Source organism: Calypte anna, chromosome 3, assembly GCF_003957555.1.
Source record: "Calypte anna isolate BGI_N300 chromosome 3, bCalAnn1_v1.p, whole genome shotgun sequence".
NCBI lineage: Eukaryota > Metazoa > Chordata > Aves > Apodiformes > Trochilidae > Calypte > Calypte anna.
In genome coordinates this window covers 102763188-102775789 of record NC_044246.1, presented here as the reverse complement: position 1 = coordinate 102775789, position 12602 = coordinate 102763188, and the positions used below count along the sequence as shown (strand labels likewise).

Sequence of the window (12602 nt, the reverse complement as noted above, 5' to 3'; positions counted from 1 at the left end):
GGGGTATGAGCAGGTCGCCCGCTCATGGTTTTACCACTGCACATCAAAGCTTGAGTGCGTCTGTGGTGCTGGGCCCGACAGCTGCAGCTCCACAGGGACAATCGGGTCTCGGAGCCCGCAGTCCGGTTCGGGCCCGGTGTGACTCCGGTTTGAGACCCGAAGTGTGTGCTTACAGCGAGAACCTGGCAGGCACCTGCGGAGAGCACTGCGATCGGATCATTGCGTGGGGGGGTTTCGAATTTGCACACAGTATCCATGTTCGGCAGAAAGTATTCAGGGTTTTGTACAAACAAAAGCAGCTTCAGACATAGCAGAATAACACAACAACTTACAGCTTTTACAGTATTTACAGAAGTTTTCCTAAATCTGCACAATCTTTTTTCTAGGATAGCTCCTTCTAATGTTAAAGGCAAGAATCTCTGGGGTGTTATGAAAATAAAATTGGGCTGCAAACGAAAAAAAGCAGCTTATACAGTTATGCCAGGAATCAATGCTGCGTTTGTCTGCTAAGTGGAAGTCACAACACCAAATCTTACCTACTGCTTTCTGTCAGGAGTCACAACTTTAATCTTTTCTAAACAGTCCTCAGATATAAACACCTTTAGTTCAAAGCCCAAATGAATGACAGTATCTGTGACAAGGTAATTCTCTTGACTACTGTGTTGCTATTGGAGTTTTATCTGGTTTCATCCTGGAGGTTTATTTCAACAGCACTTTAAAAACACCGAGCCCTTAACTTATGCTGTAGAAATCAGGCATCATGCCTAGAAAAATACATCAAGTATTTTATTTTTTTAATACCAGGCTATTTGCATCATGGTGGCTTCTCAGGTAGTAATAATTAATTCGGGAGGATCTTCATTTGACACAGTCCCTTCTTTCACTGTTATTCATTGTATCTATCAATCATTATTTTGTTCACTTTTGAATAAAGGACAAATCTAATAATTTTTAAAGACACAGATATGCATAAGCCACAGATTCAACTGTGATTCTAAGAAAATGTGTTTGTAGGCAGACCTTGATATCTGTAGGTAGTGCTGCTTGTTGTGGAACTCAAAAGTGTAATTTACTCCCACAGTTCTTTCAAACTTAGGAACACCATGATATGCTATTTGTTGTTGTTTTACAAGCTACATTGTCAAATACAGCTGAAGAAATAGCTTTCATATTGGCACTGAATCCCTAGTTTTAGAAATTAATTTTTAGTTCAACCCAATGCTAGGCTGCACAGTTGCCAGCAAGCCTGAGAGGACACTAAATACATGCTAAAATACAGTAAAGGAGCAGAAGTGGCATGATGTATGTTAATTTTATTTCAATTTTACAAACACTTTATACAGTTGAAGAAACTGAAACCTTATTTCTTTCATAGTATTTTATAGACAGACTCTTTTTATTTGAGACAACTCTTACGAGTGCAAACATTTGTAGACTGAAATACTTAGTATCATTTAAGTTGGAAGAATAATTTCCGAGAAATACATGACTTCTGCTTTCTTCCTTTTTTTTTTTTTTTCCTATTCGGTAAGGGTTTAATTAATACACTAAGGCCTTGCCTACATTAGGTGTTCCTTACCCTACATTGTCTCACTCTCAGCTTTCTTAGCAGCCAACCCCATGCTGCAGCCTCAGGTATTGGGACCGTCCTGAGATGGCGATGCTGGCTGGGTGGCAGTGCCAGGAGGTGGCCCTGATGGTGGCACTTTGCTTACCTTGTGCCCTGATGGTGACACTTTGCTTACTTTGGGCCCTGATGGTGGCACTTTGCTTACCTTGTGCCCTGATGGTGGCACTTTGTTTACCTTTGGCCCTGATGGTGACACTTTGCTTACCTTGTGCCCTGATGGTGACACTTTGATTACCTTGCAGTGGAGGCCACTGGAGAAAAGGCCTTCGGGGGTCCCTGGGGCAGTAGACAAGCTGCAGATCAAAAGGCTCATTTGTACAACCTCTCTATAGCTCGACATCATATTTTCACTTGATAGCTGTCTCCTCGGATTTTTTATTTTTGTTTTTTTTCCCCAGAAGTGCTCCCCGCCCCTCACGGCTCAGAGGGAAGGCTGAGGTCTCCCCAGCCGCAGTTTCTGCCCTCAGAGGACCCGCTGAGGGTCTCCACGATCCTGCTCCTTTGCCCACAGCTTCGCGTTTCCCCCGGAGCAGGCGCCTTTTCAGCGCCCCGGAACCCCTCGGGCAGGGAAGGCAGCGGCCTCTCGGCCTCTCGGCCCCGGGACGCGGCCCCAGGAGCGCTCGGCCGGGGACAGAGCTGGAAGAGGAACAGGCCACCGGCCCCGCGAAGCAGTTGGGCCTCACTGGTTTGGTCTCCGCCGGGCACCGTCGTCACGGCGGCGCTGGGTGGGTGGGGCGGGCCCAGCATGGCTGCCGCCTGCAGGGAGCGGGGCGAAGCGGCGCCGAGAGAGGAGGGGATGGCCGGTGCCGGTGAGGAGGAGGACGGGGAGGAGAATATCCTCTACGACCTGCTGGTTAACACCGAGTGGCCTCCGGAGACGGAGGTGCAGGTGCGTGTCGCCGCGGCATGGCCCGGGGACTGGGGGAGGGGACGGGACCGGCCACGTAGGCGCGGGTGGGGATGTGGCCTCTGCCCCCGGGGCTGGACACGCCGCCGGCCCTGAGGGCCTTGGGGATGCGGAGTTGCCTCCAGGGATGCTCACCGAGCTGCATGCTCCCTCCTTGATGGGCACAAGAGTGGGGAGGGCAGCAGGGGCAAGCGCTAAAGATGTCCCTGTGGTTGACCTGTCCCTACCATGGTATTGTGTCACATAATTCCCACGTTGCCACCCTTGTTTGTGCTGCCTGGGATGTCCTGAAGTTTTTCTTGGTCAGACGTGTGAACAACGTATACCAGGTTTTACTGCTGAGCTGATATGAGGGAAGCTGTAATAAAATCCAAGTCTCATCTCCAGAAACTGAGAGCAGTGGAAGCTCTCCTGGTGAAAGCAAGATCTTTCTTGAGTTTGCCTTGAATGAGGAAAACTCAATCCCTCTTTAGACTGGTGTATCAGAACATTTGCATTTGTGTTTTTAGGAGAGTTAAAAAGAAAAGATAAATCATCTTGTGTCTACAAGGCACACAAAAGGCTGCCAAAGCTTAAAAATCAGGAAAACATTGTTCTTGTATTACAAGTTTTTAATTGAATCGTTAAGGTTGGAAAAGACCACTAAGATGATCAAGTCCAGTCCTCAACCCAACACCACCACGCCAACCAAACCCTGTCTTGAAGTGCATATCTGCACATATTTTTAACACCTCCAGGGATGGTGACTCCACCACTTCCTTGGGGAGCCTGTTCCTGTGCTTGACAACTCTTGTAACATTTTTTTCCCCTAATATCCAATCTAAACCCTCTGGTGCATCTTGAGTGCATTTCCTCTCGTCCTGTTACCGGTTACCAGGGAGAGGAGACCAACACCCACCTCACTACAAGCTGCTTTCAGGTAGTTGTAGAGAGCAACGAGATCTCTCCTCAGCCTCCTCCAGGCTAAACAATCCCAGTTCCCTCAGCAGCTCCTCCTCCTGCTTGTGCTCTAGACCCTTTTGCTTACTTCTGCCTATTCTTCTTGGGTCAGGGGAAAAGCTGAAAAGCTCTTTCATCATCTCTTTTTTATTTTTTCTCCTGTAACATGCTGAGCTAGCAATCTCTATGTCTGCTTTTGTTTGATTTGGACATAGAGAACACAAGCAATGTGATTTTGTTTCTTTCTGTAGTGGCATTCTAGTCCACTGCAGTTGTTAATGCATTTCTCACTAAAAGGAGTTTATTGAAGTGTTTAATAAAGTTTTATGCTTAATGAAAACATCTGAACAGAGAAAATGTAAAAACGTCACAGGTGGAAGAATGTATCTGTTCATAATTACTAAAGCTACTCTCATAAAAATATGGTTTTATTTATCAGAGATTTTTCATTTTGTTTGTTTTTCTTGATCTGTAAATCCCCAGTTGTAGCAGCTTGGAAAATATAATTGCATTTTTACCAATTGCTGACTTCATAGATTGTCCATATAGGAGAGCAGACAGCTGCACCTATTTCTATTTAATTATATTTTGAGAGAAGGTAAATAGTGTCTGCAAACTATGAGGAGGAGTTAGGTGTGGTGGTATGAGGCTGTGATTCTACAGCTGCTTTATAGGAGCACATTTCTGACAAGTATCCCTTCTCTTTTGCTGTCATTAGTATGCTTGAAGTTGTATGGTAAGTTGATTAAAGAACTGATTAAGTCTTAGAAACCATCACATTGCATTTCCTTTTGTTGAGTGATAACCCTGGTACTCATATAGGTAGGTACACAGAGGGTGAATAGTGTGTCAGTCAGAGCTGAGTGTAGTGTGAGACCCTTTAGTGGCAGTGTGTGGGTATGCTAATTAAAAGTTATTGTGGACCAGAGTCTGAGGTGCCTCATCTGCCTTGATAGTTAAAATTCCTAAACACTGTAGAATTCTGCTCATTATCTTCAGTAAATAGTACAGGCTAATTTAAACTTGGTATTTCCTCCCTATTTATTTTGTTTTCAAGATAATTCCCAATCTGAATGGCAGAAGTAGAAATGTTTAAAAATGCTACACTCTGTAGTTTGTTTGGATTTACATTCTTCTTGAAGAGTGCTGATAGCCAAAGACACTTCTGATATTCTTTTTTACAGTATTAGTGGAAAATTTGGTCTTACACTGACATAGATAAGCAAACAAATTATTTTCTCAGCATGAGTCAGTTTTTTCCTTAAGGTGCCTTAATAGTGTTACTATTTAGGTGGCAGTGACTTTCCCTTTGGAACATCTGTCTCTTTTAATCCTGCTTTATTTACAATTTTCAGAAAAAGTCACAAAACACTCCATGCCTTTTTTTAGAGCTGAATTGTTTGGAATGAGTGAGGTGAGGGGCAGCAGAAAGGAAAAGAAAGTTTAATGGTGTCAGGGGAAATGAAATTAAATGCCTTCTAGGCTGTCATCTAGGACATGAACCAAGAAATATTAAAACACAGTTTTCACAGGTCTCCATTGATTTTGTTTTGCATTCCTGTTATGTCATTTGGGATGATTAATTTTTAACTGCAGACTGTTGAGCACTTAAAACTGTGATTGTGACCATTTCTATGGTGACCGTGTAAAGCCATGTTAAATTCAAGACACTGATAAAACCAGCATGAATTAGATATTGAACTGCATATATGAGCAGCATATTTGGATTTTACTTCTTATTGCTATTCTCATTCACCATTATGGAATTTCCCAATATTAGTATTTTTGGGAAAGGGGAATAACAGATATTTGTAAAGGATGTGTGCAAGAAACTGATAGTGCCAGCTGAGTGGTGCAGAAATCAACTAGTCTGTATTCAGTGTAATGATGGCATTGTATACAATGCACTGTTGTGATCAGCAATGATCCCAGTGCATGTATTTGGAATCCCCCAAATATATAATGAAAATAAATGGAATTCCTGAATAGCTGATCAATGACAATAGTGAATGAGGCAGTGGCTGTGGAGGAGCATGCAAGGGAGAACTTGTGAAATCACTTGTGTAATTACTAGCAAACTGAACTTCTCATTTCATTCAGAAGACAAGCAGTGTCTATGTTTTGAAATGTTGTCGAACATATCACTTGATTCTGTGGGGTTTTCTCATTGCCATATAATATTTGGATATTTCCCCAACACCTTCAGCATGTCTCCCTCCTTCACCCCTGTAAGTTTACTGGGTGTGCAATGAAATCCAAAATTGAGTGTCTTGTCAGCAAGGAAATTACTTAGGTTTTATTTCTGGAATGCTCTGGCAATAGATAACTTCAAGTTGTTTTCCCAAATGAGAATGAATTAAAAAAGAAATGTAGCAGATCTGGTAGCCATTGCTGTTGTGATAGGAATATATTATAAAAAGTAAAATATGGGTCTTCAGAGTATAATGGTAAATCAGATTTGTGAAGGGTTTTAGATGCGTGGAAGAGGAGCCTGAAAGGCTCAGGAGTTGTAGCTAAGAATATATATATATAATAATTCTAAAGAGTTATAAGCAAGTTTTGTACTGGGAATTTTTCTTAGTGCAGCTTTTTTTAATGCAGCTTTTAACAAGCTCTGTTTTTACCACCTTACCAAACTAGCTCTCCCTGAGGTACTATAATAGTTGTAAGAAAAAATATATACTCTTACTTATTTTACTGGAATACTTTGTTATTTCCTGGTTCATCATCCTGAATTTGGAACAACTTCTACTAATACAGCTGTTTTGGCTTCTTACATGCTGTGAGCTGACAGCCTGAGTATTTGAAAGGCTATTTTTGAATTGCAAAGTTTATGTAGAAAACTGCTAACCTGTACTTCGATAACTTCAATTTTGGAGACCAAATACTATTTTTTAAACATGGATATACTCCAGAATTTTAATAGATATGTGTGTCTTTCAGCGTTTGCTGCTAAGTAACTTGGAGAGGTCTGAATATTTCAGTTATCAAGTTATGATTTGTTGCCTGTTGTATACTGAGAGGAAGAGGAAATTCATTCATTGCCTACTGTAATTCTCAGTTTGTGGTCTTCTAATATTTTCACTAGAACAGTATAAGCATGACTGCTCATTTTGAAGATCTGTGTGTGATGCTTTCTTTACTGTCCCTTTCTTAATTTAATCCTTTTTTCCTACTTTCTTATTGGCAAATTATTTTACCTCTTCTTATAGCTAAGAGTATACATCCTATGTTGTTTTGTATTTCTTCTTTCTGTGTTTGGAGGATGCTTTTATTTGTATAATAAGTGTAGTTGTTCACTTCTGTCTGCCTTTGGTAGAGCAGAACTGCTGGAAAGACTGTGTGAGTCTGTTTGGAGTAGAGGTGGTGATTTGAGTGGCTGTGTTACCTGGCACAAATTTACATAAAAAAGTTTTTTCTGCAGAAGGCCTTTATTTTTTATTTTTTTTTTTAGTTTTCAGAAAACTTTCAGGAGCAGTCTTTATGTAGCTTAGCTGTTATGTATTATTATAATATGCTGAACATCAGTTGCTTCGCCTTCTGGACTGTACAGGTCAAACTGCTGTGTTCATTTTGCATAGAAAGAAAGATTTATAATACCTTACAGGAGAATGAAATTAGGAATCAATGTCTTTTGTTACTACACAAAGATCAAGGCAAAGCTGAATCAATTGACAATCTGTAGTGCATTTTGCTTATTGCATTTTGGCACTTAAAATATTTGGCTTTACTTTTTCATTTTAGCTTAAGCAGTTAAATTGCTCACCATCTAAAGTTGCAAGTAATAGAAAATACATAAAGAACTTGTAGGCTAGCAGGCAAGTAACATTTAATTAGTGAATATATGTATGAATGTTTTAAAATTTATGACATAGTGTTTGACCATTATTGTTGTAATTGCAGCCAAGAGGCAACAGAAAACATGGTGCATCATTTATCATCAGTAGAGCAATTACAGGTAAATATGACTTGTTCTTATGCTCAGGACTCATAAGAATGATGTGCAAGTTTCTTGTAAAATTTACAATTTGTGTAGTTTAACAGTGTAAATGCAATAGAGCCCATAGCTAGTGTAATGAAAGTCGAGTGCAGGATATTTTTTTTTCTTCAGGAAAATGTTTTCTGATTATCAGTATCACTTTGTTTTTTTTTTAATTTGTTTTTTTGTTTGAGCTTTTTTGTCTCTGTTATCTTATTAAGACAAACTAATGAACCTCTGTTGTGTTTTGCAAGGTACTGTTGTTGTTTTTTTTCTTTACTAGCTCGTGTATTGGGCTGTTTGCTTCTTAGTTCTTTAAGGAGGCTTTACATTCTGATTATGTTCCATTGCTGTCCAACACTTGCTTTATGCAGTAACTGACTTGCATTTTAATCCAGTAGGAATTTCTCTTAGAATTTACAGAAATGTGTAGTGATTTTTTTGTTCTGCCATTTGCATTTACCCTTAATACATTTTTATTTTGTGAAAATTTGAGATTCTGTGTGCAATGAGCTGGAGAATGTTTCTATAGCTTCTAGAGATGTAATTTTTGCCTCTTTTTCCACTGTAGGTCCTGCATTGTTTTTGCTTCAGTATATCTGGTACAGGTAGGTTTGATAAAAATGGTGTTTAGTCTTTTCATTTGTTAGCATTTTTATAGCTCTTTGATTTGATGGAAAGGTACATTTAGTAAGAGTAAAACTGAACTCTTGCTTAGAATATTTCCCAGGCAATGCTTAGGGTATTATCTCTCCAAAAGTTTAAGTTTTAATTTCTTGAGTTGCAGCTGAAGTGTATCTAGAAAAGAGCTGGTTTGACATTTTGCTTTTATGAGAAGCCTGAGTAAACCTGAAGTTGGAAAGTCATTTTTCTCAGCTCACCTATTTGTCCTCCCTGCTCCTGACAGAGATGTTGCAAGTGAAGCTGTTTCTGGGTTTGGTGTGGGTTTTTTTGAAATTTGTTGTTTTTTTGTTTTGTTTTGCTTTTTTCCTTTGAGCTCTGTCCAGCTAGATCTTGAAAAGCTTGAAGGATGGGTATCCCGAAGACTCTGGCCAGCCTGTTTCAGTGCCTGACTGTCTTTGTGGTGAAGAATTCTCTTCTTTATGTCAGCTTGGAACCTCCTTTGTTTTAGAATGATAGAACCACAGAATCATTTAGGTTGGAAAGATTAGGTTGGAAAGATTATGTAAATCATCAAATCCAAACTTTAACCCAGGACTGCCAAGCCCACCGAAGGATTTATCATGTTTTTTTATGCTCCTGCCTATGCATCTCAATGGCTCCCATCTTTGCGGTACCTGCTTGGTGTCAGAGAGCTGTTCAGTGACCCTGAAGCCTTCCCTTTTCCAGCCTAAATAAGTGAAATTCTCTCAACATCTCCTTGTTGTATGTACCAGTCCTCTGACCATTTTGGTGGCCCTTCACATTATTGGTGTTCTTGTAATTGAGTGGGCCCAACACTGTCTGCTGACCAGAATATAAGGAGTGACGAGTAAATAATCCGTTCCCTTGATACGTGGTTTTGTTTTGTTACTACAAACAAGGATGTTATTAGCCCTCATCATTGGCAGGGTGCAGTGTTGATTCATGTTTAGGAAGTAAAACCTCCCAGGTGATTAATAGTTGCATTAAAGCTACATCTCCTGGCATGTGTATCTCTCCTGGCTGCTTTTGTGAGGAGTACATTCTGATTTAGACTGATGTTATTGTTATTTCAGCCCAGCAAAATTTTCTCTACCTACTGGACTGGTTCGTCTAGTTAGTAAGCAGATCAACTGGCACCTGGTACTTGCAAGGTAACCAGCCTACAAGCTTTTACATTTTTTGGTAGTAGTATAAATACTAATGCTTCCCATGCTTCTCCCCCCCCCGACCCCACTGGTGTCTCCACTGGTAATGATGCTGAATTAATGCTGTGCTAAAGTTATATTCTTTTTAGTTAAGGTGTTTTCACATGTGGATTTGGGAAAGAAGTCAGTCTTAGGGAGTTCCCTTTGTTTAATGCAGCTCTCACTCAGGTCTGAATGTTCTTCTAGCTTTTGAGGCAAAGTGGCTTGCAAATTTGAGGCCTGAATTGATGAGTTAAAGACCTGTAACTTGGCATTTTGTATGAGCAGTGTTTCAGCAAAAGCTCTCCACTTTGGAGAACTGTGGTGATTCTTTGAGGGAAGGGATGATTCCTTTTGATGATACCCAACATGCCACTTGCATTGCAGTGTTGTATGCTAGGTACTAAGATCTACACCTAAGGAAACAATGTAACTTACTGAATTATATAAGTTATTTATTCCAGATAAAGTAATATATAGTTTTAGATATTGCTGTGATAAAATTATTTGTAAGTAATGTCTGATTCTAACATCCCCTGCAGCAAGATTTTAAGTGTTTTGATTTGTGAAAGAAGAAATGTATATCTAACCTTGCAGTAAAGCACTTAGAGCTCTGATGCACATTCTGTAAAGACTGGACCTTAAATGGGCTTTCACACCTTTATTTTTCTCTTTCAGCAATGGTAAATTGTTGGCAGTTGTTCAAGACCAATGTGTAGAAATCAGGTAACTGTTGCTTCATGACCACAGTTGTGGAGTTCTGAGGAAGTGTTTCTAATAATTTACTAGCTGCTTTAAAATGTTTTTGTGTGTGTTTTGTTGTTGTTTTTTTCTTTAATGTTAAATATATTGAAAGCAATCTTAAAATATATTATCATTTATAAGGCAGAAGCTTTCTATTCTGAGTTCTTGACCATTCCCCATTAAAAAAAAAAGTGGCCCTCCTCATACTCCCACTTGTAAATGCTACAGATAAATTTAATAAATATCTATCTGTATGTCTCTTTTTTTTTTTTCAAGTTGTGAATGAAAAACAATTTTCTATGAAAAACAATTAAGATACTTCAAAACAGTGAATGCAAATCATGGTTTTTCTAACCTTTGCCTTTCTGTTCCCTCTAGAAATTCTCTTAATAAATGGGAGAGGGAGCTAGTAATCTGCTTCTCTGTAGAGTAGCTGGCATGTATATTACTTCAACTTCTTTTACATGTAATGTGGATTTTTGTAAAGACTGATGCTTCCCCTTTTTCTTTTGCTTTCCAACAAGCTCTTCTTTGTCAGTTCAAGTTCATGTTTAGCTGTAGAAAGCATCTTGATTGAGTGTGTTTACTTCCTTCAGAAAAAATCATTTGCTAGAAGGTCAGACCTCCCATTTATATGTAAAGAAGCCAATGTATGAAAATTGTTCAATCAGAAGTGGTGTGAACACCATAAATGTCAGCTTATAGACTATAAAATAAATCTTGCATTTCAACTGTATTAATGTAACCCTATTCTTGAATTGTTAAAATTGTAACTCACAGTATACTGACTAGTTTGTTTTTTGTTTTTTTCCCTGAAGTTATATGCTGAAGTTTTGAACATCATTATTTTGAACAGCATTATTACTAAATGAGAGATATTAATATTTATGTGTTGGGAGAAGGATTTCTAAGATACTATTGCTAGTTACTGTAGCTGCCTAAGGGTGAAGACTACTATCTACCTTTTTGAACAAGTAGTTAAGTACATGCAGGCCTTTGAATGATGTACTCGGGGTATTTTTATAGTATTCTGTTTATCCTGGAAATTTTAATAGTGGTTGTTTTTCTTGTTCCACATGACTTTTTTCCTGCAGGTCTGCAAAAGATGACTTTGGATCCATAGTTGGAAAATGTCAAGGTATGCAATATAGCAATCTCTACATCATTACTTAGTGTCATTGTTTATTATTCATACAATGCTTAGTGTTGGTATTGGCTTACTTTAAAGTATAACTTCTTAAAAACATTGGGAAGAATCTCTTAATAATTTTGCTTTATGACTTGTTCCATTACCCATCCTCCCACTCTTCATGATGATTAACATATAAAACCTGAATCTTAAATTGAGCATTAGTTAAAATTAATGGATGTTGGAGATAGTGCTTTTGGGTTTTTTTCTGCTCTGAGATAAGCTTGTACTGGTGGTTGGCACCCTGCAGTTTTTGATGAAACTGAATTTTTGTTCTGTGCAAGGGATCATATTTATATTTCATTTCTTTTCTCTTCATAGTGCCAAAGGATCCTAACCCTCAGTGGAGGCGAGTGGCATGGAGTCATGATTGTACATTGCTTGCTTATGCTGAAAGCAGTGGAACAGTGAGGGTGTTTGACCTGACGGGTAGTGAGCTGTTGGTCATTTCACCGGTAAGGGTTCTCTCACATTATGAATATAGTGAAACTTTTTATAAGAATAAAGGGTAATTTCCATTCTTTGACCATTTTTAATCATGGCATACTTTGGTACAAAATCTTATGGAATAAATATCATGTGCAAATGTACTGTGAAGTGTTTATCATATGATGGATATATTATAGTTAAACTTAATTTATGTGGAGCAGCTGCAAAGCATATCCCTTGTGTTGATGTATTTAGTCAGAATCTTAATCTTTTACTAGAATTGTAATATATCTGCAGGTACATCAGATTATGAAACTACAGAGTCACCTGATAAGTGTGTGTGCAAATAATTAGTTTCTTGTAGTAGATTAGAAAGCTACAGTTTATATGCAGAGACACTTTAAATCAAGAAATATTGCTGGTGGAACAATATGAGGACTTTTATTTTTTTCTTGGTATGAGGATAGATAGTTGCTGTTGGCCTGCCCCACAAAATGTATTTTATATTTTGCATATTCAAAGTTACTAAACTAATTTGGGAAGGTGACTCAAGTGGTAGTAAGATTTATTTAAAATCATTATAAAAGGGGGTGTATTTTGTTACTAATACAAACTGTGAAGCTTTCAATTTTAATACATTTTAATATCAAATTAGTAACAAAGACACTTTTTTTTTTTTTTTTTTTTTTAATCCCCTTTTTCTCTCAATGTCTATCTGCATTTTTGGGTAAAGACAGCAAGTTTTCCAGGAGACTTGAGTTATGCTATTGCTGGATTGATCTTTCTAGAATACAAAGCAAGTGCCCAGTGGTCAGCTGAACTGCTTGTTGTTAATTACCGTGGAGAGCTGAGAAGTTATCTTGTAAGGTAAGCATAAATTCTGATTTACTTTGAGAAAATACAATGAACTTCAATAGAATTCTTTCTTTTCTTTAAATAAAAGAAATCTGAACTGC

The 12602-nt window shown here is 38.6% G+C and overlaps 1 protein-coding gene across 1 annotated transcript in view; it reads left to right on the top strand.

The window, feature by feature from the left end:
* Positions 1–2372: 2372 nt before the first annotated feature.
* Positions 2373–12602, top strand: part of NBAS (NBAS subunit of NRZ tethering complex) — a 158697-nt gene continuing 148467 nt past the window's right edge. The window contains exons 1-8 of the mRNA XM_030447262.1: positions 2373–2519; positions 7380–7434; positions 8027–8063; positions 9174–9251; positions 9963–10010; positions 11123–11166; positions 11539–11672; positions 12380–12513. Coding sequence (XP_030303122.1) covers positions 2376–2519; positions 7380–7434; positions 8027–8063; positions 9174–9251; positions 9963–10010; positions 11123–11166; positions 11539–11672; positions 12380–12513 — 674 coding nt within the window. The 5' untranslated portion in view covers positions 2373–2375. The remainder of the gene's footprint in view (positions 2520–7379; positions 7435–8026; positions 8064–9173; positions 9252–9962; positions 10011–11122; positions 11167–11538; positions 11673–12379; positions 12514–12602) is intronic.